Source organism: Archocentrus centrarchus, chromosome 14, assembly GCF_007364275.1.
Source record: "Archocentrus centrarchus isolate MPI-CPG fArcCen1 chromosome 14, fArcCen1, whole genome shotgun sequence".
NCBI lineage: Eukaryota > Metazoa > Chordata > Actinopteri > Cichliformes > Cichlidae > Archocentrus > Archocentrus centrarchus.
The window spans coordinates 36,966,285-36,987,163 of NC_044359.1; the positions used below are offsets into that span (position 1 = coordinate 36,966,285).

Here is a 20,879-nt window from a genome sequence, read left to right on the forward strand (position 1 = left end):
TAAGCGGAAAGAACTCTAGGGCTTTATTAATTACTGTTGGCCAGTAGGAACGGGTGCAAACACATAAATGACACGATGTACAATTAATCAAATGAAGTAGCTTAATCGTCTGCGACAAGTTAACAGCATTGACAGCCGCTGACTTTTAGTTCACGTTTAAATTGAGTTAAATGTTGATTGTGGGTTTACAGTAATTACACAGGTAATCTACAGGCGTTTAATTTTAATATATAAGCTAAAGGTTGTTGGTTAGTCCCACTCACTCTGGCATATTGACTTGAACAGCTGGTGAAAGCCAGGGAAACTGATATATCCGGGAGTATTTGAAGGCACCAGGCGCGCGGTAGTGGATTGATAGGCTGGAGCTCGCTGACGGAGCAGAGGAAAGGCTGCGGCTCCGCTCTGCTCTCCTGGCTGAACTTTAAACTTTTATTGTCTCGGTCAGAGACCTCGCTGCTTTTAGAGCCGTTTCCATCCTTATTCTGTACAGGTGCGAGTTTAGCGGAAGAAAAAAGACAAGTTGGACTTTGGACTAAAAGTCATAACGCTTCTAGGCAGGTCCGGCGCTATGCAGCAGAGGTAAGAAAATGCGTTTGAATTATTTGGAGTTCGCAGTATATTCCTCCAATATTGCCTCACGGATATTCTTATTTTGAGGCCTGTGTTTTGGGACTTCCGCTCGTGTTTTCTGCGGAATCAGAGGCTTTGATGATGGAAGGCTATTCCTGGGTGTTAAAGAAGTATGGAAAAATATTCTCCTGCGCTGTATGACTCCATATTTTTCCACTTCCTCTCTCTTTACATGTGTTAAGTGCTAATATTCACATTTATAGTCACGTTATAGCTCCGAACTTGCGTTTCAGGAAAGCTTGCTTAACATTTGAAATGTGTCGTTTATGGGATGTAGACGTATGATCTGGTTAAACATTCATGGGGGTATAATAAAGCAGCAGATGGGTTACTGAGCACCAGTCAAAGACGGCTCAGTCCTCTATCACTGTAATTTGAATGTACACTGAGGGAGCACTTTATTAGGAACACCTGTGCAGTTGACACCAACGCAGCCCTGTCATAAATTCAGTTTTACTCTGCTGCTGCTACACTTTCAGATATTGATATGATTGGGCAGGTGCTAGGACTTTAATTGTTGACATGTTTAGTGGCTGTTTTTATTATTGAAAACTGTTCTTAATAACTATAATGCAGGATTAGGCAACCTAAAAAAAATTAATTTTATTACAGAGTGAAGAAATCAAATTTGGATTAGAAATAAATACGGTGTAGAAAAACAGGAAAGATTAGGCAGGTAATATTCAGGCAGTCTTGCGCCCAGATACAGATGTATTACAAGCTGTGGGTGCATCACCAGCTGCAAATATGAGCCTAAAGGTGGATGGTGGGATGGTGATGGACGGGGCAGCACTGACATGTCGGTGGCAGAGATGGGAAATGTGGTGGTTAAAACAGACTGCCAGTTTGGGAGGGCGTGTTTGTATGACTTGAGGAGAGTGAGGCATGTATGATGCAGGTAGCCTGCCCAGACTGGCTCACAGGCTTTGCTCCATTAGTGATTAAAAGAGTAAAAGCTGAAAGTGAATGAGCTCTTGTTCTGGATTGCATTAGGTTGCACAGGTGTTGCTAAAGTAAACAGGAGAGTGTAGATTGAGATTTAATTTATGAAAACTGGCTTTAAAGGAGTCTCAGCTCTGTGCTGTTTGAGTGGATTCAAAATTGCTCTTGTTTTGGATATTTTTGTTTTGTTTTTCCTTTTATTTAATATTTCTCTTTATTTTTGGGGTTCTTTGACACTAGTTGGCATAATTATTTTCCAAGTCCACACAGTCAGAATCCACCTACATCCACCCCTCTGTTCTCTCTTCCTTCCCCGAGAGATGAAACAATGAGGCATTTAGCTCCTGCTACCACTGCACACTTGGTCTCCTCTGTCCACACTGAGGTCACCATCACTCATGACTGCCTTCTAACAGGCACAGACCGCTCTGCTGTGTCCAGTGAACAAGCATGCAGAAACCCCTCCAGGTGACTTGTTAACAGCTGTAAGCGCAGCATCTCCTGCTGTTAGTGTTAGTTTCAGTAGTCGCCTTTCAGTGGACAAATCCCCCTTTTTCATCCAGTCTATGGAGTCGGCCTGTCAGTTCCTCTAGTACAGGATCAGCTTTTATAGACATATGATCAAAGCGGTGTGCATGTTTCTGTGTTCTGCAGCAGCATTGACAAGTTAATGCACAGTGCTAACTTGGAAATTTGCAGACATCTACAGACACTTTTGATGACCTCTGAAGACTTGACTTTATGATGGAATCATTTCCAAGTCATCTACACAGTGATAAAGAGGAGCAGGGGAGTTTGTATTCCCCACCCGTGCACACTCTCAGGGGTGCTGGCTAAAAATAATGGGTATTCTGAAGCCCCGGTGAGCTCTATCCACACCTACCAGTTGTTGTCAATAAACACGATTGTTGTATCAAATATCTCAGGCTTGAGTCTGCCGCTCAGCTCTGTGGTATCCCTGCTCTGTTCTGGAAGCAGTAGCACTCTAAGCTGGAATTTTCCTCCAGTCTGTGTCCCTGCTAATTGAAAGGAATGAGGTGGTTGGCTTTGGGTTTGACAGGGTAAAGGAAGCTTGATGTTTGCCATCATGTCACTAATTGTTCCTGCTGTAATGCTTGGCCTCCTTTCTGCTCTCTCTTGGGGAAAGGCCTGGTTTCAGATACTGTCTGTTAAGGGCAGAAACTGAAACCTGTCAGTCATCCTGAGGCATTATAACCACCTCCTCTGTGTTGAGCTTTGTCATATCTGCTGTAAAAGCAAAAGCCAGGCATGGACTCTGATTTCCTGTGCTGTGAATGTCTGAGCTCTGACCCCCTCCCGACATGAATCATGAAATATGTCAGTGTGTTTCATGATGATTCAGCAGTTTGTGTGAAAATGGCACTCCTCTGATTTCACACAGGATCAGCTTGATGAAAACTGCAAAGACAGTAGCATACACTCCTCTGGGTCTCAAGCAGAGCTTTGTCAAATCCAAGTGATCGGCGATATAATCAGAGAGACATGGCACTTAAAAGAATATTGAACTGAATTTCATAGAATTCCACCACAGCAAAGACGGTGGCAGAAGTAGAAGTTCCAGAGGGGGCAAAAAGCTTTTTAAAAAGGTTTTTGAGCAGTTGGTGTCTTCGCATGGAGTTTTTTTTTTAATATGTTCTGTTTAAAATAAAGCTAGTTTAGGTCAAGCTTCAAAATAACTGTTTAAATAAGAGCCCAGAGATGCTGAAGATAGCTGCAGACTTGCTTTGAAAAGGAGTTTGAAGTAGTCCTGATTTTGTCATCAGACACTGACGTCACCTGAGTTAGAGAGAGGGCTGTTTTCTTACTTTGAGACTATACCTTTATAATTGCAGCTTGATATTCAAACTGGAGGCATTTGCTTGATGGGGATGGTCTAATCAAAGACTATCCAGTGGCATCATGGGAAATGTAGGATACATTGTTAGTGTTTCTCTATTGGCTACATGACTCATAGTACATTCATGGCAACTTGGAGCATAACTTTGTAAAGCTCTGGAATTCAGATGTTTGTGCACCAGCTACTTTTCATTTGTTTGTCATTTTAGATAAACCAGCAACCTGTTCCATCTCAACCCCCCAGACCCCCAATGGAAAAAGCCAAGGCACTGTGCTCAGAGAAGAGAAACTAATAACCAAAAAAAACCCCACTAAAAGCTTGGACAGCCCACCTATGACTCAAGCAGTAAAGAAAATGTTCTGATGATGTTGGTGCTGTGGTGCAAAAAAGGCTGAAACGTGGGGTTTTATCAGCATATCTTTGCTTTTTTTTTCCAAAATGCTGCTTGCCTTAAGATGAGTTTTTCCACAGTTTGCCATGGTGACCATTCACAGTTGGCATTGCTTCAAGTCCTGAAAACCTTTGAGTGTGGCTTCAGTTTCATTCTGGTTAAAAATGTGTTCCCCTTGGGTGCCACAAGCTACAAATCTTGTAATTCATGTCAGAGAAAGTAATTTTTTTAAGCCTCTATCAGTCCCACTGTCTTTAAACTGGAAGCCCTGTAACCAGCTGGATTTCAGCTTCAGTGCAGAGCATGCTCAGCCCCCTCTGTCTGTCATCTCCTTTGACAGAAAGAAGATGGGAGTCTCTGTCCATCCTCCAGAGCGTCATACTTGTCATTGTGCTCCTCTTCCTCATGTCTTACAGGTTTAAAAAGCAACGTGTCATGTAAGCCAACACAGTTGCACAGTTTAACCCCCTCATCCCTCATACTTAAGGCCCTTTTCGATGCCTCAACAGTGAGTAAACAAAGCTGGCTCAGCGGTTTTGTGTGTGGGTACGGCAACAGCAGGAATTTCTCCCTGAGGGGTGAACTGTAGCTCTAATTTCTCCTGAAATAGAACAATGAGACCAGCTCTCAATTCACAGCCGATCGTGCTGCCGCATTAAAACGGCTCTCTATAGACCCAGAATTCAAGAGTTTGTTGCACATGATTTATCTAACTGGAGTAGGGAGGTCAGCCCACACGTTAGCTGAAAACATTTCAGCTTTAGGAAAGACAAAGGGAGGATTGACTTGATTATCATTTATAAGAAATGATAGGGGAAAATCCCACAGTGTGAGTATGCTGTGATGTAGTTGGACTGATAGTAATATTGATGGTATACTGGATGTTACTCACAGTACTAAGAGTCACTGCCACAGTGAAACACTGTCTCATTGTGTGCCTCTGTGTGCACTGTTAAATTAATTCCGCTACAAAGTAACTCTCCTTTCCATTAGTGCATTAGTTTGACTCGTCTAGATGTTTGCATTCTCAACGTACTCGACGGACTGCCAGTTAAGTCAGCAGCTCCGTGGTGTGTGTTTAGCATGGAGAAGAGGCAGCTTCTCATTCATTTTCACCTAGAGGCGCTCGCATAGTGGCTGCTTCTTTTTAAATGATGTTCACAACAGCACGTGTGGGCGTGTCTTAATGTGTTCATCTCGATCAGGTCATCAACACTTCCACTAATAAAGCAGCGATTAAAGACGCCGCTCGGATATTGTTACTGTGTTACAGCGTAGCTTTAGCTCTGTTGAACTCGGCTTGTTTTGTTTCTGCAGACTGAGTTCAGTAAGCAGTGGCCTACTTTCAGCTGGAGTGCAGCCCAGCCACAGACAGCAAAGGATTAGGCATCTATTTAATGGAATTTGCAACCTGTACATTTATTCCAGTCTGGAGATACAATGAGTCTGATATGAAGGTAAAATAAATATGAACACATGAGAGAAATAGAAGGGTTGTGATCACGACTGCATTTAGAATGAGTTGAAGGAATGTGTGTCCTGGAACAGAAATTTAAAAAACTGATGCGACACATCAGTTTTTCCCTTTCAGACAGGCGACGGTTGGAAGATATATATAAATTCCAGATGTTTTTGCTTTCCCAAGTCAGAAGAGTAGTTGGTCAAAGTCAGTGCGAAGGGCAGCAAGGTGTAAAGATGAAAAAGAGGCAACTAAGGGGAAAAAAGGTAAGATCCAAGTAGAGAACGTCTTCACTCAGGTAGTGACGTAAGCTGAGAGCAGACCACTGACATCAGTACGAGAGCAGACACTAGAAAGATTAGTGAGGATAAGGTTTCCTTCTCCGCGATGACTCAGGCTCAACTCCGAAGCATTCCGATGTGGTGAAGGTATAAAAAATGGCAAAAGGGGAACTGATGCTGTTTACAGAGTTTAAGTGTTCAGCTTGATGACGTGAAAATGAAAAATGTAGATCACACTGCTGTTTCTGCATGAAGTTTATTTAATATCTGCTCTGCCATTTGAATGATTGATGGAGTGCACCGGTGTACCATAATCATTACGTGAGCGGCCAATGGAAAATTTAGGATTAAAACTTGTTGGGATTTTTTTTTTCCTTTTTCTTTTTTCCCATATTTTTTGTGACGTAAATGCACATTGAAAGGAAATTTTAAATTTTCATGAGGCAAGTTTACACAACTGGGTCGAGTAAAGTGACCACAGAGTGCTAAACCACTGCTACTGTCTGAGTCGACCGTCTCAGATTTGTCCTCCAAAACGTGCTCATTGTCTGATTCACTGGAAAGCCTTTCTGTATCTCTTCACAGTAGAGAAAACTTGCGTGTAATTTAAGGAGCTTATGGCTTTTCCCAGACATGCTATCTGATTAATACAGGCTGTTTTTAAGATCACTTTCTTTTCCCCCTCTTTTCTTCTGTTTTGTGTTTTTGTGTGTGTGTGAGGGACTCCTTTGTAATTTCCTAGGAGGTGGTATTTTAGAACGAAGACGTAGCTTCAAGGAAATCACACATGCGTAAAAGAAGTTTCCATTACAATGAAGCTGAAATTCACAATGGGACAACCTCGAGTAACCTTGGGGGTTTAACTGTAGTACATGGATGCATCGTGCGGGAAATCTGCACGTACTGTGAAACCATAATCAGCTGTGTGAGGGATCTAAAGTGTCTCCTTCCTTTCCTCCTTCCCTGATTCCTCAGTGTCTAAAAAGCACGGGAAGCTGATCACCTTCTTGCGCTCCTTCATGAAGTCCAGGCCCACCAAGCAGAAGCTGAAGCAGAGGGGCATCCTCCGGGAGAGGGTGTTTGGCTGTGACCTGGGAGAGCACCTCCTCAACTCAGGACACGATGGTGAGTGATACAGCATTACAAAAATGCACCGTACAGTATTTTAAGCTCCAATTTTTATTTTTTTAATAGCCATTTGAAAGTTAATAACATTCTTCTATAATCAGATTGTATTTTAAATGTCAGTGCACAGTGTGGTTACCCTGTAGTTTACTCTGACACAGCCTCCACACAACGGTTCGTTTTCCGTATCGTGTTACTGCGCTGCTCAGCACGGCTGTCATCTTACTTCCCTCTTTGCTTGGTCACCTTAAGCTCTGTCATCTTTCAAGTTTTTCCAGAGCTTTTTTTGAGGGTTGGCAGGCAGGTAGTCCTGCTGGAGAAGGCAAATGCAGTCAGAACATACTGAAGCAATGGTGGGTGTGCTCAGTGGACATCCACATGAATGCCAGGTACCACGGTTTCCCAGAAGAACACTGCAGTGTAACAATTTTTTTAATATATCCATTTCAGCTGTTGATTTAATGTTGTCATTGAATGGTGTCCACCTCACGCTGCATCTAAACATGAGCTCTTGTAGCTCCTCTGGTTGTATTAAGGAGGGTTGCTGGATTTAAAGTCCGTACGCACATACAGCTGCAGCCAGAATGATTTTCTGAGCTCTCAGCAGCCTGGTGTGCAGCCGTAATGCTCGTAATGGTGTCCTGATTACACTGTAACTTCAGCTCCGACCAGCTTAATAATGCTACTCTGTTGTTGAGTACCGATCAATAACTTCATTTTAGTTCATGCTGACTCCAGCTTAAAAGCCCGTTTAATGGTTGACATTGTGTGGTGTGGACATGAAGGGTTCTCATCTTATCAGTACATTAGTTTATAGTGATCACAGTCCAGGTCATTTAACAGCATGGTCACACACCCGTGGGTGCTCTGTCACATTTGTGGGTGAAGGAGACGGTGGTTGACCTCTGTAAATCCTGCCCTACCAGGTCACGGAGAGAGAGGGCGCTGTCACACGGTGCTGGGTCAGACAGTCACGGTGTGTGTTTATGAGGCACAGAGAAAATGTGACGAGAGGTACGGTTTGAGACGTGTAAATGGTAAACCTACATTTGGCACTGCTCAGTATGGAAAAGGCTTAAGGTGCGAGACACCTTTCATAGTGTTTGTAGCTCTCTTTAAAAAATGCTGACATCAAATTCATTCCAATAAGAATTTTTGGATTAGAGAGATCTTTTTTCTGCTTTGAGCTGCTGGCAACAAACCAAGAAAGCTAAAATCCTCAGCTGTGAGTTTCACTCCTGGATGATCAGCTGAGAAGCTCTTCATTTAGCTTGGTAATTGGGCTGGTCTTCATTCAGCTGGTAACCTTTTTTTTCAAGCTCTTTTCTCTTCAAAAATTGTCTATAAAAATGGTAAAAATGTTGAAGTAAAAGAAAAAAATAACTATAAATAACTAATACCATAATAGCTAATTTGGGGCAAAAATCATTCTAAAATCCACAAAAGCAAAGTTTGTCAGGAATAATGGATATTTTCTATTGTTTTACAATAAAAAGAGTTAGAAAATAACACTTGTCAGTGACAAAACTCATGTTACATAGTGTTTCATAACTCCTCTCTACTCTGACATTTGAAACATTTTACAAATCTACACACACACACACACACACACACACACACACACACACACACACACACACACACACACACCAACACTAATACTCTTACACAGCCCAGGATTATTATCACTACTACATTCTGTTATTAATTACCACATTTGCCAGCAACATTAATATTATGATTAACACTATGCCACTTTGTGCCTATTTGCACTACTGTACACACTGATATTTATGTCTGTAGTTCATACTGCTGTTCTTTTCTGTGTAGTTGAGCTTTATTTTGTTTTTTTAAATTGACTGTTTTTACTCTCTGTGACTCTACAGTGTTTCTGCTCCTGTTTCTATTCTTCTTGCACTGAAAGTACATTTTTGCCTTTGTTGTTCCATCGGTTCGTACAGAGATTGGAAAAAAGGCTTTCTCCTTTTCTGCTCCATCTTCATGGAACACACTGCAGAAGGACTTGCAGCTCTCTCAAATGATTTCACCCAATGACACTGAGTCTCAGTGGGACTACCTGTATAAATAAAGGTTAAATAAAAAATAAAAGTGTATAAAATGCAGAAGTACCTTAAACCTGCAGAGGGTGACGTCTGTGGTTCCAGAACACATGTATGATTATATAGAGGCTCCCCTGCTCCCCTGCTCTCTGTGACCTCAGTGGCTAGTGTCAAGACTTACTGAGCACAGCACTGGGTGGAGCAGGCGATGTACTGTTCAGAAGGTTGGTGTTCAGTCTCTGGCTGCTTCAGTCTGCATGCCAAAGCATCCTTGGACAAGATACTGAACCCCGAGTTGCTCCTGGTGCATTAATAAGAGTGTGATTGTGTGTGTGAATGTTAGATAGAAAGCACTTTTATGTAGAAAGAGCTTGTGTGAATGTGTGTGAGAATGGGTGAATTAGATATGCTGTATAAAGCCGTTGGAGTGCTCATGTAGGGCAGAAAGGTGCTGTTTACCATGAAGTTTGTCATCTTCCAGTATCCAGCTCATGTCCATAAGGAAAGGACAAAGAATTTTCACTCCTTGTTGCATATAAGCCAGTTTAAGAGTTATAAGTGCATTTTAAAAGCTATTTAAAAAAGCTATTTTGAATTAGAGGGGAAACATCCCCGTTGTGTCTCCACATTCAAACTCATGCTGTGTATCTTTGTGATAACAGAAGCTCATAACAAGCTCTTCCCACTTGAAGAACTCTCAGTCCCGTCCTCTGCTGCAGAATATCAGCTAGTTTGTTTACTCGTTGGCTACGTGTGGAATTTGAACAGCTGCTTCAGCGAGTGTCCTGCTCTCAGTCTGAACGATGTGTGAGCTGTGGGAGTCACGGGGAGCTCCTTGTACATATACATGCTGTCCTTTTCTTCCATACACACACTCGCACAGACCAATAACATGTCTGTATGATGCATAGCTGCTGAAGGAGAATGAGGACGCTATAAGCTTTTTCTTGGTTTTATCTGTCTGCCACACAGTCACTGGCTGTTTCCTTACAGTCTGCCTGCATCAAAGTAGAAAAAGATTAAAGGCCACAAAACTAAATAAAGAAATGCATGTTTGAAGCAATTCAGTATATATTTGTGTCCACCCTAGCTCCAAGAGTGCATTCCATCAGAAAGCACAAAAAAGTTAGTAATCCGCTCTCAATATCCTGGCATCTCCGGAGCGCTCCGCACAGACAGACTGATGAAACGCTGCTCTTTTTTTCTGCTGCCAGTGCCCCAGGTCCTCAAGAGCTGCACGGAATTCATCGAGAAGCACGGCGTGGTGGACGGCATTTACCGCCTGTCTGGAATTGCTTCAAATATCCAGAAATTGCGGTAAGGAGGCACAAACTGACCAGCAGCCAATGTATGTAACTTTGAGTATCTCCACATTTCCACAGAAGACACTCACCACCGTATATCACGTACGTGTGTGTGTGTGTGTGTGTGTGTGTGTGTGTGTGTGTGTGTGTGTGTGTGTGTGTGTGTGTGTGTGTGTGTGTGTGGCATGTCCTCAATACCATTGGTAATACTGTGGACCGTAGAACCAGTCGTTTAGTTTTTTTTGTAGGGATTTTATGTGGTAAGCCTGAGAGAGATGGCAGAATACTTTATGTAAGACTGTGGTGAAAAGCCCTGTAATTTTCTAATGAAATAAGGATATTACAGTGCAGAGGCCTGTACTATGAGGCAGGGTTTCATTGTATCCAGGTAACTTCAGGGTTAACCCTCAGAGTTATTCCCTTCCTACCAGGATAAATTGCCATGGTAACCTATGCTGTGAACATAATCTGCTTCAGAGCAGATTATGTTCCAGATTAGAAATCAGCAAGGATGAAATTACCAATCAGTTCTCTAAAAATAGGGTCACCACTTCTGGAAGATCTCGCAGGTCAAGTAAACATGGTTCCTCGGTGCGCTCTTTTTATTGATTCTTGTCGACCCTTTCTGGACTTTTTGTGACCTAAAAGTACTGAAGTATGACTCTGAGCAGAGGATTAGTCTTCAGATACATGTGGAATAACAATCATAAATAAACAGTATTTAATGATATTACACATCTTTCATTAATGCAAACAGTGGCTCTTCTGAGGAATACTTTACACATATGTACGTATATGTTATTTCATTGTTTTAATGTCTTCAGCTTTATTCTACGCTGTAGAAAACAGCACGAATAAAGAAAGGTGCCTAACAGGGATGTGCTGACCACATAACACACTGACACACATTGTATGCAGAGAAGATTATCACCCACGTTGAGGTGTTTCAGGGGGAGGATCTTTTTTCCCCGTCTCAGCTGATAGGTGCCGGATGGTTTGCTGACTCTGGCTTTGCTCTTTCTCTCCCGTCAGGCACGAGTTTGACTCTGAGCAGATCCCCGACTTGACCAAAGATGTTTACATCCAGGACATCCACTGTGTTGGCTCGCTGTGTAAGCTCTACTTCAGAGAGCTGCCTAACCCACTGCTCACCTACCAGCTCTACGAGAAGTTCTCTGTAAGCAAAGAGCACAGCGGTTACATTAATGTGGGCTCCAGGGCTGCTAACTGTTACAGATTAGGTGTGACTGACACTGCTGACTTTTCAAATTTGATTCTATAGAAAAGAAATGAAACTGGTTTATCTTATAGAAATTCTTGAAATTCCTCTTCCAGTCTCGGGCCACAGGCGCCCCTAAAATAATAGCATTGCACTTGACACACCCTGTCATTACAAATGCAGCAAACCGCTCTGTGTGTGACTTAGAATAAAAACTTTCTCTAAGCACCGCAGAGCCATCCTTCAGGATGACGTAAATGCATGCTGGTCGTTACGGCGGCTGGGCTGAGGGGGGGGGGGCTTCAAGGTTACATACTGAAGTTCCCTCTGCGCCCTGTGTAGCAGCTTCAACTTGGGATATTGAGAGGATAAGATTAATGTGGACACTCTGCTACATCCCAGTATTATCTGTGACTCCCTATCTTCTCATCTCTTGTTTGGCTTTCACTCTGAAGGAGGCTGTATCAGCAGCAACCGACGAAGAGCGACTCATCAAAATCCATGACGTCATCCAGCAGCTTCCGCCGCCGCATTATAGGTCAGTGCAGAGGCACATTGCCCCCCTTTGGCAGGCTAAGGCACTGCAGGTTACACACTCACTGTGCATTCATTTGTCTCTGATGGTGTTAAAATTAATGCTTTCTGTAATGCTGCTACGCTGAATGGAATCTTTGTGTGAAATGTGATGAATTGAATTTCGGATATTGTGTGAAATTTCCGAGCGGCGTTCCACAGAGTCAAACCCTGATGCTGTGACAACGTTGCTTTATCACGCTCATTAGTCTGCACAGAGCCAGTGTAATCTAAACGTGTGATTCTTAGGACCCTGGAGTTCCTCATGAGGCACCTCTCCCGCCTGGCAGCATTCAGCTACATAACCAACATGCACAGTAAGAACCTTGCCATCGTCTGGGCACCCAACCTGCTGAGGTGAGAGGTCATCCTGCTTTGGTGAATCTTTTCGTTGTGGTGAATAAATTGCAAATACTCACCTAAATGCCTCCTCAGCTGGCTGGAGACTTCAGGTGACCTCTAAGTTCAAGATGCATGTAATGATCTTTTTAGTTTGATGTATATGTAATAAAGTTGCTGTTCTTTTTGGTAGCACTCTGTCAGTTTTAGACTTGAATCAGCCTGGGTAATAGGCTGCATGCTGCAGGAAGTGTTCTCTCCTGTTTTCAAATGAGTCATTCTGCCTGAATCAAAGGATTTAGGCAGCTGTTTGTGGGCGGATGTTTTTCAACCCAACATCACATGTTGGAAATTCATCTTGAAATGATTTTTACTCAAACTGACCTCCAATTTTCTTTAACTGGAGCTCTTGATTCAGTCAAAATGTTCCCTGTTGTCTCAGGTCAAAACAGATTGAATCTGCCTGCTTCAGTGGCACAGCAGCCTTCATGGAAGTCCGAATCCAGTCTGTGGTGGTGGAGTTCATCCTGAACCATGTTGATGTGCTTTTCAGCACTAAACTCAGCTCACTAATAAGAGAGGGAGCAGGTACAGAGACATTCGACCCCTGTGCACTCACTGAGCTAAATACAGACAATTTTCCATTGATTGCTTTATTTCTACATCGTCAGGTCACAACTCTTTGTCACGGCCCAAGTCCCTGCTGGTTTCATCTCCCTCCACAAAACTTCTAAGCCTAGAGGAGGCCCAGGCCAGGACCCAGGCTCAGATCAACTCTCCAGTCACTGAAGACAGCAAATACATTGAAGTGGGTGAAGGTCCAGCTGCTCTGCAGGGCAAGTTCCACACCGTCATTGAGTTTCCCACAGAGAGGTTTGTTGTTTTCCACTTTTATGTCTTTACAAATGAAAAATCCTTGCATGATGCATCTTCTTCTGGTTTTTGATGAAAATGCAGGGAGAGTAATTTTCCTCCTCCCCTGTTCTTTGCAGACTTGTTGAGATTTATTAAGTCAAGTAAACCAACTGCCTTCTTGTCAACCATCATTTTTTAATCATAGGAAAAGGCCGCCTATCAAGTCCAAGAAGTCTCCTGTAGGTAGTTGGCGTTCGTTCTTTAACCTGGGCAAGTCTTCCTCTATATCCAAGCGCAAGTTGCACCGCAACCCCAGTGAGCCTAATGAGCTAAAGGCTATGGCTCTTGCTGGTGAGTGCACACACCACATCTACAGTAAAAACTGCCTTAGGCTAACTAAGCGTTGTGCAGTGACAAGAGCTGAAGAGAGTACACAAGACTTACCCTGATGAATGTTAATGGTTGTGTTTCAGGAGGCAGAGGAGACACAGCAACATTAAGGTCAGCCAAAAGTGAAGAGTCTCTGAGTTCCTTGCATAATGTTGAAGGTAATCATTTATGACCTCCAGTTCACTTAAACTTAGTATAAAAAGCTTAATTGATCAGTATCTGCGGGACATTATTTGTGATTGTCATACCCCTTCTTCCTTCAGGCGAGTCCAAGGTGTACCGTCCCCGGCGGCCGCGCTCCAGCAGCGACGCTCTGTCGGCCTCCTTTAACGGCGAGCTGCTGGACAGCCGGCAGCACTGCAACTCCTACGATAACCTGGATGGCACAGAAGACAGCGACGGAGACGACGGACCCATCTGTGTGCCCGCTCTTATCTCACCTCCACGCTCAGCGGGTGAAGATGTGGACCTAAGCCCACCGGACATCGGCATGGCTTCCTTGGACTTTGACCCCATGTCATTCCAATGCAGTCTCCCCGACACCTCCTATGCCTTCCCCCTAGATGATTCACCAGCCAGGGCTGAGGGCTCCACTTTAAAGAGGAGCCAGGGCAATATCTGTGGTAAGACCAATGGCTCTGATCTCATCTCTGCCTCCTTCATGAGCAGCCTGACCTCCCCCTTATCCACAGACACCAGCGGTGCTGCTGGAGAGAAGGCAGAAAGCAAAAAACTTACCACGTCTTACTCTTACACTGATAAACCCACACAAGCTGTGTCACCTATTAAATGTGGAAAGGCCACCAGTTTGATGCCTTTTGTCACGTCAGACACTTTTTCCACAGAGACACATGACAAGACTACAGCTGGACAGGCTGTCTTTCCACAGCCGTTATCTCCTCCTTCGATACCCAAGGACTCTCCTCCCCTGATGGGCAGTGTGTTGCTGAAAGCGGCTGAGCCATCTCTAAGTGAAGCTTTTCAGATGGAGCTGAACTCTAAGCTGGCCGTCTTTGACAGTGCGGACAGTCGAGAGCTAACGGGAGAGGACGGCGTCCAGCAGGCACCAGCTCCCAGCAGCCAAGAGCACCAAGGTAGGACGGAGAATGATGTAGATGCAGTGTGTTCGATTTTTCTGACCTGCCCTTTGGTTCACTGTGTAGCTTAGATTTAGCTTTGCAGGGATTTCATCCTGAATTTTTTTCTTACGATGCCTGAGCCCCACCCCCCCACCCCACCCAAAGCACCTTAAAACTCACCTAGTGCTCTCTTGCTTATTCAGTCTTCAGTCATAGCTCCCTTGTGTTTTGTGTTCCCACTAGGAGCCATAACTCTGGACTCGTCAAAGGACCTAACCCCTTGTTCCCTCACCTCTACAGCACCCACTTCTGCCCCTCCTCCTCCACCCCCTAAAAATGCTGCCCGCATGTTGGCCCTGGCCCTCGCCGAGTCTGCCCAGCAGGTGTCCACTCAGTCTCAGCCCCGGTTCTCTGAGCCAACGCTGGCGTCCCCTCAGCAGCTACATGAGGCCTCCAACTTCCAGGACTCGCCACATCCTTTTGTCCCACAATTCCAGACTGCCTCAGTGGACGGAGCAGGACAAGGAAGTTCCCCACCACCACATAGTGCTCCTATAAATGTGATCACAGCTTCATCTTATCCCTCCACTTCCACTCCTTCAAACAAACACCAGCCACTCGAGTTAACCAGCATGACCACTAAGCCATCAGACAGCGCCAAGTCCTCTGCAGCTCCAGCTGCATCACAGCGAGAAACAGACTCCTCCCCACCAGACACTCCACTTTACAAGTGTGCCCCACTCTCCACATCAGCCAGCCTGACTTCTCCAACCAGGAAAAGTCCAGAAAGGCAGCAGCCTGTGACAGGACAGGTCACAGTTCATAGTAGCTCATCTAGTTCCACTGCAGCCACCACTCCCAGTGGCAGCAGCAAGGACAGTGGAATCTTACCACAGCCTGCTCCTGAGGTAAATATATCAGTTCTGTATGTTGGCTGGTCCCAAGGGGTCCAAGCAGTGAGTCCCAAAACTCACTGTACTCCACCAAAAGGCTCATGTGCTGTCATAAACTAAACTGAATCAGCTCCTCCACGTATTTGTGACAGGAGTTTGCCTCAGTGCAGTCTATAGCAATTCAAAAATCTATCCCTGTATTTTTTTTTTAATGAATTGACTGTATTACTACGAATCTGCATTAAAATACCTCCAGACTGATACATTCTTTGGATTTTTGGAGTTCATGTTGGCAAAGTCTTGCTCTTGTCAAAAAATACTCAACTAGTATTTTTATTTAATTTAGTTCTGTGTTGTTTTCCTAAACCTTGTGTAAATAGTGTCTTATTTTGTTTTGGGCTTTTTTTCTCAGGTCAAACCAGAGGAGAAAGCACCACCCCCAGTTCTTCCAAAGCCGTCAGAACAGCCAGCTCATCCAGCTCAGAAGCCAAAAAGAGCTGTCCCACTACCCCAAACCCAAACTCCGCAGCAGAGCCAAGCCCAGATACAGCCTTATCTTCCAACACAGTCTCCAGCTCAGACACAGCCTCACGCACAATCCCAGACACCAGTCCAACCCCAACCTCATCTCTCTAAGGCTAGCGCAAGAGTCGCGCCCACATCTGCCGAGCCTGTGGAGAAGCCTTGGGAGGCCATAAAGCCAGTGCAGCCCTGTGCAGAGTCCGGAAAATATCATGATTCTTATGGAGCCACTCCTCCAGCCCCACCTGTTCGCACTATAGAGAGCAAACTGGCCACAGCAGCACTCAGCCAGAGTGAAGCCTCCTACCATATCCTGGGTGAAGGTCCTCCGCCTGGCCATGTGGAGGATGCTCTGCCTCACCATCCTCTTTCTCCTCGTAAATCTTCCACACACCAACCAGCCTACATGTACCATGCTAAAGGGGAACCAGTCCTAATTGATCCTTCAGGAGCTGCATATTACCACCAGAGGCCTGTATCTCTGGGGCCCCCCTCTATACCACACCACTACCAACCAGACAGTGTCCCTCCACACTCCTATGTGTCCAAGTCTGAGCCTCAGATACCTTACAGTGCCCGAATAGATAACAGGTACAGCACTTTAGGCCCCAGGTCATACCATCACTCCATTAAGTCCAGAGGAAACCCCAGGAGTGTTTATGTGTCTCCAGGGCCTGGGCATCCGGGCTACAGCCACGACAGAACCCATGGTTATCCCACCATCCGCAGAGTGCACTCGCTCCACGTTCCTTCCAGCATTCGCTCAGTCCCCATCCAGAGGACTGAAGTTCCTCCAGACGATGACATGTTCTTCTACCACCGGCCTGTGTATCAGTGCAAAGCCTACCAGCAGCCCCCGCAGCAGTCCTCACAAGCAGACTACCACGTTACCCAGCTGCAGCCTTACTTTGAGAACGGACGAGTCCAGTACCGCTACAGTCCATATTCTGGTTCAGGTCCGTTGGAGGCGCCTTACTATGACATCGACCCATATGGCACTATCAGAGTCAGGCACATCCATTCGTACAACAGCCGAGATCCAGGAGCGCTCGCTGGGCGTCCTGCTGGAAAGACCGGATACCACTACCTCGCTCGTCACATTCTCCCTCCTGGGAAGGAGCATAGTTTTGTGAGCAGGGACATGCCCCCCGGGCATGGGAGCAAAGAAGTTCCTGCTTACTTATCTTGGGACCCAGAGGAGGCAGAACGGTTGCGTATGCACTCCATCCGCAGGGAGAGCAGGGCCAGGCTTAAGATTAAAGGCCCCGTCCTCTCTCAGTATGACAACGTGGGCTTGTTCGCACCAGCAGATATATCAGGCTATGAAACCCTGCACCTGCGCAGTAAATCTGACCCTGGCAAAGCTGTGCTGGTACCGGCCGAGAGCAAAGACGGCCGCTACCTGCCCAGACAAATGGTTTCAGACCCCGACGCCCTCATGTACATGGAGACTGACAAGCACGTCCAGGGCAGCGGAGTGGGTGACAAGTCTGATGCACTTTCCAAGCAAAGCAGTTCCAAGAAATGCCAGTCCTCTCACTCCCTCCCTTCTGCTCTGAGCCACAGTCTTTCTCATCAGCAGGAGAGCGGCCGGCACGAGGCCAAGCATGAGCCTGGAGATGACGGCGGCAGGTCTAAACACAAGAGGAACTTCCAAGCACGTTACGATTGTCCAGATTCTGACCACCACCAGAGTAAAGCGAAAACATCAAGCAGCTACCACAACACAGATGATCAGCCATCAGCCCCCAGGGAACAAATGAGCCGCTCCAAACCTGAGCGATCGCACAGTGTCCGAGAGCAACACTACAGCCAGGCCAAAGCAGACCTAGACAGAGACTACTCGTGTCAGAAACACAGCACCAAAACAGTGCAGTCCCACTATGACAACTTAGACGATTACCACCCAGTACCTCAGCCTCACGCCCCTGTTCAAAAACACGGAGGAGCCAGCTCCTACCCAGCCCCGGGATTTACAGGGAGCCACAGCAACAGAGCTTACTCCACAGCACTGGGCCAGGGGGCCTTTATCCAGACTAACCTGGCCCTGCAGAGGCCAGAGACAGAGATTCATACAGAATGAAGCATTTAGGGGGAGGTGTCAAATAATCTTAAGCAGTTTAGAAGAAAGACTCTGTTGCGCTATGGTCGAGCAGCCTCTGCAGGACAGTGGACTGTTGTATCACCAATATTTTTGCTTCTCTGTATTTTTAAAGAATTGTAAAGAATATTGTAAGACTTTTTACAGAAAGTCCTGAATGTATACCTGAAATTATTGTCCCTGTGGTCTTGTTGTTGTTGTGATTGATTGAGACAGTAGCCAGTCTTAAATGTATATGATATGAAAGACGTGAGGTACTTGTAACAGGAACCACAAAAATGTAAATTATATATACTACATCTATATATACAAATAGAAACACATGTAAAAAGGGATTTTAGTTTAGGTTTTGTTTGTTTTTTATTTTTAGGTGTGGCGCTGGGTATGAGCATCAACTGGGACTAAGGTTTGCATTTTAGAAATGCATGCACTCTATCTCTTACAGAACAGTTCTGTGTACTTCTCTATCCATTGCGTTCTCTCTGGATGTCACAGCACAAGTTATTTAAGGAGGATACATGCAGGTCTACACAGCTGCCTCCTGCTAGCACACACACACACACACAGGAAGGCGGTGCAGTGTGTCCCTGTTTGTTTTGAAGAATGTGACTGAGCAGGAGGTTAGATAAGGACCTGCAGTGGGTTACTTTGAGTTAATGTAGTGCTTATCAATGTCTTTATTTCCTCTGTGACTGTGCCATTTTTATGTAACTTTGTTATAAACAGCGACTTCTAATGGAATGCTTTGGTACTTGTGTTCTTCATTAGAAGAGGGACCAAATGACTCAGCACGGTTCTTGCACATGTGGGATGAAGGTGGATGAAGGCCTGTTGTAGCTTCAGAACTGTAAAGGGGTTATTTTTCTTCTCCCCGTCAAATTCACGGTACGTTCATAAACTGGACTAACAGAATAAAGCTGAAAACAGCGTCCTTCTGAACGGTGTGGTGAACAACACATTGTTGCTGCTTTGTTGGGGAAAACTTAGATGAGCCTTAAATTTTGTTCCTGCAATCCATATTTTATTTTTAGTGACGTAACACACAAACACACACTTCTGTCGGGCCGACAGGCTGTTGTGATTTTCTTGGGTTATTTAGTTTTCTGTCACCTCTCTGCTTCTGCATTTAAAACAATGAAGGAGGGATGTTTTTAAGGATATGTGGGGACATTTTTTTTGTCAGGCTGGAAATCGATGTGTAGTACATTCATTTGGTATTATACTATAAGACCTTATGGGTAAGCATAATGGATGGATTACAATATGTTTCAATTATGTCAAAATCCAGGTTGTACTCTGTAACTGTTTGACTTCTATATCGCTTGCAGGTTCTGCTCCTCTTGCCTTATGTAAAGCCTCTACCTTTTCAGATGGGGCGTTGATGTAAGGCAATGTGTACTTGAATGTGAAAACACTCGTCTCAAAATAGAGGTTATCTACAGTCAGATATGAAATAAACTGTTCAGGAAGAGAGAGCATCCAGGGCTTCTGTGTGCATATGCGTGATGTTTCTCACACTTCTGCGCGGTCGAGTCTGGAAGTTCACCGGAGACGGACAGAAAAAAAAAAAAATCTGCAGAAGAGGTTTCAGTGAGTTTGTTTCCCCAAGTCAAAGATCTAGTTATGAGTTTATCCTAAATTAGCGCTGCTTTGGGAATCCCAGGAATTCTAGATGATGGATCAGACATCTACAAACCATATCAGTCTGGACACACACACCCCCCATGCCACCAAGATATGCTGATGACTACAGGTGGTCTTTGAGAAGAAACACCATCTGTAGTCATATGAGTGAACCTTTTCCACCTGATTCACAGAACATGCATAAAAATGTCCGTTACGCACCCTCAGTAGATCTGACAGCTCTTATAGGATGGCAGTCGTATCTTGTAAGGCTTTTAAATGACACTTCTGTGTGTGGTAGTGTTTGACCAGGATGTTGAGTACTCACTGCTGCTGACAGACCATCACTGCGAGGAAAGTGCTTCATGCCTCAAATTATTTACTATATGATCTAAATCAAGGTTATCACAGTAAAAATCAGTTGTTTTTTTTTTTCTTCAAAAGTAAACAGTATTGTTTACCCTATAAACTAATAAATAATACGGAGGAACTGTCTGTAGATTTAGTCCTTCAATTCAGTCACAGTTGTTTGGCCTGTGTGAGAGAATCGGCATGTCTACATGACTGAGTCAACTCCCTTCAAAGAATCTGTATAATATTCTGAACTTCTGGAAAAACGTGCTGAGAAATGCTCTTCATATACTTCTTTTAAAAAAGATAAAACTAACGCTAAAATGATCGAAAATGAAACATTTTCAAATAAACTATAAATTATCAAACCTACTCAAACTAAACTGAAGACAAAACAAATCCAAGTGGAATACAAATAATTATTAAATCTTAAACTAAAATAACTTTGATCTAAATGCATCTTGATGGACTTCTTGTGGCTTTCTGAATAGGCCCAAGCTACATTTTAATCTGACCTTCACTTGTGTTTTCTCACTGCTGAGTGCTTGTGGCTCTACGGAGTGGCGGCCTCTTTTAAACGTTATGCCCCGCTGCAGTTGGAGACCCCGCTCTGTAACATTATGTGGTTACACACAATGTTACAGAGCTGCTGCAGTTCCTGAACGCAGCAGCTCATTTCTGGGAGGGAAGAAATTTCACGAGCTGACTTTGTGCAGCAGTGACCTCCTGTTGCAGCACCATAGAATGACCCATTTCCCCCCCGTTTGTTTGTAAAGGCAGATTCTGGCAAATTTTTTTAAATAAACTGACCAGTCTATGATTTCAAAATTGAAATGTTTGCTGTAATCAATAACTAATTTGGTTCAGCTGCGATGAGACCACGT

General features: G+C 44.5%; 1 protein-coding gene across 5 annotated transcripts in view; it reads left to right on the top strand.

Moving 5' to 3' along the window:
* arhgap32b (Rho GTPase activating protein 32b) overlaps positions 1–19,499 on the top strand; it is a 135,372-nt gene extending 115,873 nt beyond the window's left edge. For 3 of the 5 annotated variants that reach the window (XM_030745823.1, XM_030745824.1, XM_030745826.1), the window contains 12 exons: positions 6,537–6,686; positions 9,961–10,063; positions 11,083–11,227; positions 11,725–11,807; positions 12,092–12,199; positions 12,624–12,769; positions 12,853–13,054; positions 13,242–13,387; positions 13,510–13,584; positions 13,690–14,520; positions 14,749–15,413; positions 15,811–19,499. In XM_030745823.1, coding sequence (XP_030601683.1) covers positions 6,537–6,686; positions 9,961–10,063; positions 11,083–11,227; positions 11,725–11,807; positions 12,092–12,199; positions 12,624–12,769; positions 12,853–13,054; positions 13,242–13,387; positions 13,510–13,584; positions 13,690–14,520; positions 14,749–15,413; positions 15,811–18,003 — 4,847 coding nt within the window. In that variant the 3' untranslated portion in view covers positions 18,004–19,499. Of the gene's footprint in view, positions 1–444; positions 580–6,536; positions 6,687–9,960; positions 10,064–11,082; positions 11,228–11,724; positions 11,808–12,091; positions 12,200–12,623; positions 12,770–12,852; positions 13,055–13,241; positions 13,388–13,509; positions 13,585–13,689; positions 14,521–14,748; positions 15,414–15,810 lie in introns of those variants that run through there. The other 2 variants (XM_030745825.1, XM_030745827.1) reach the window with 2 other exon arrangements.
* Positions 19,500–20,879: the final 1,380 nt, after the last annotated feature.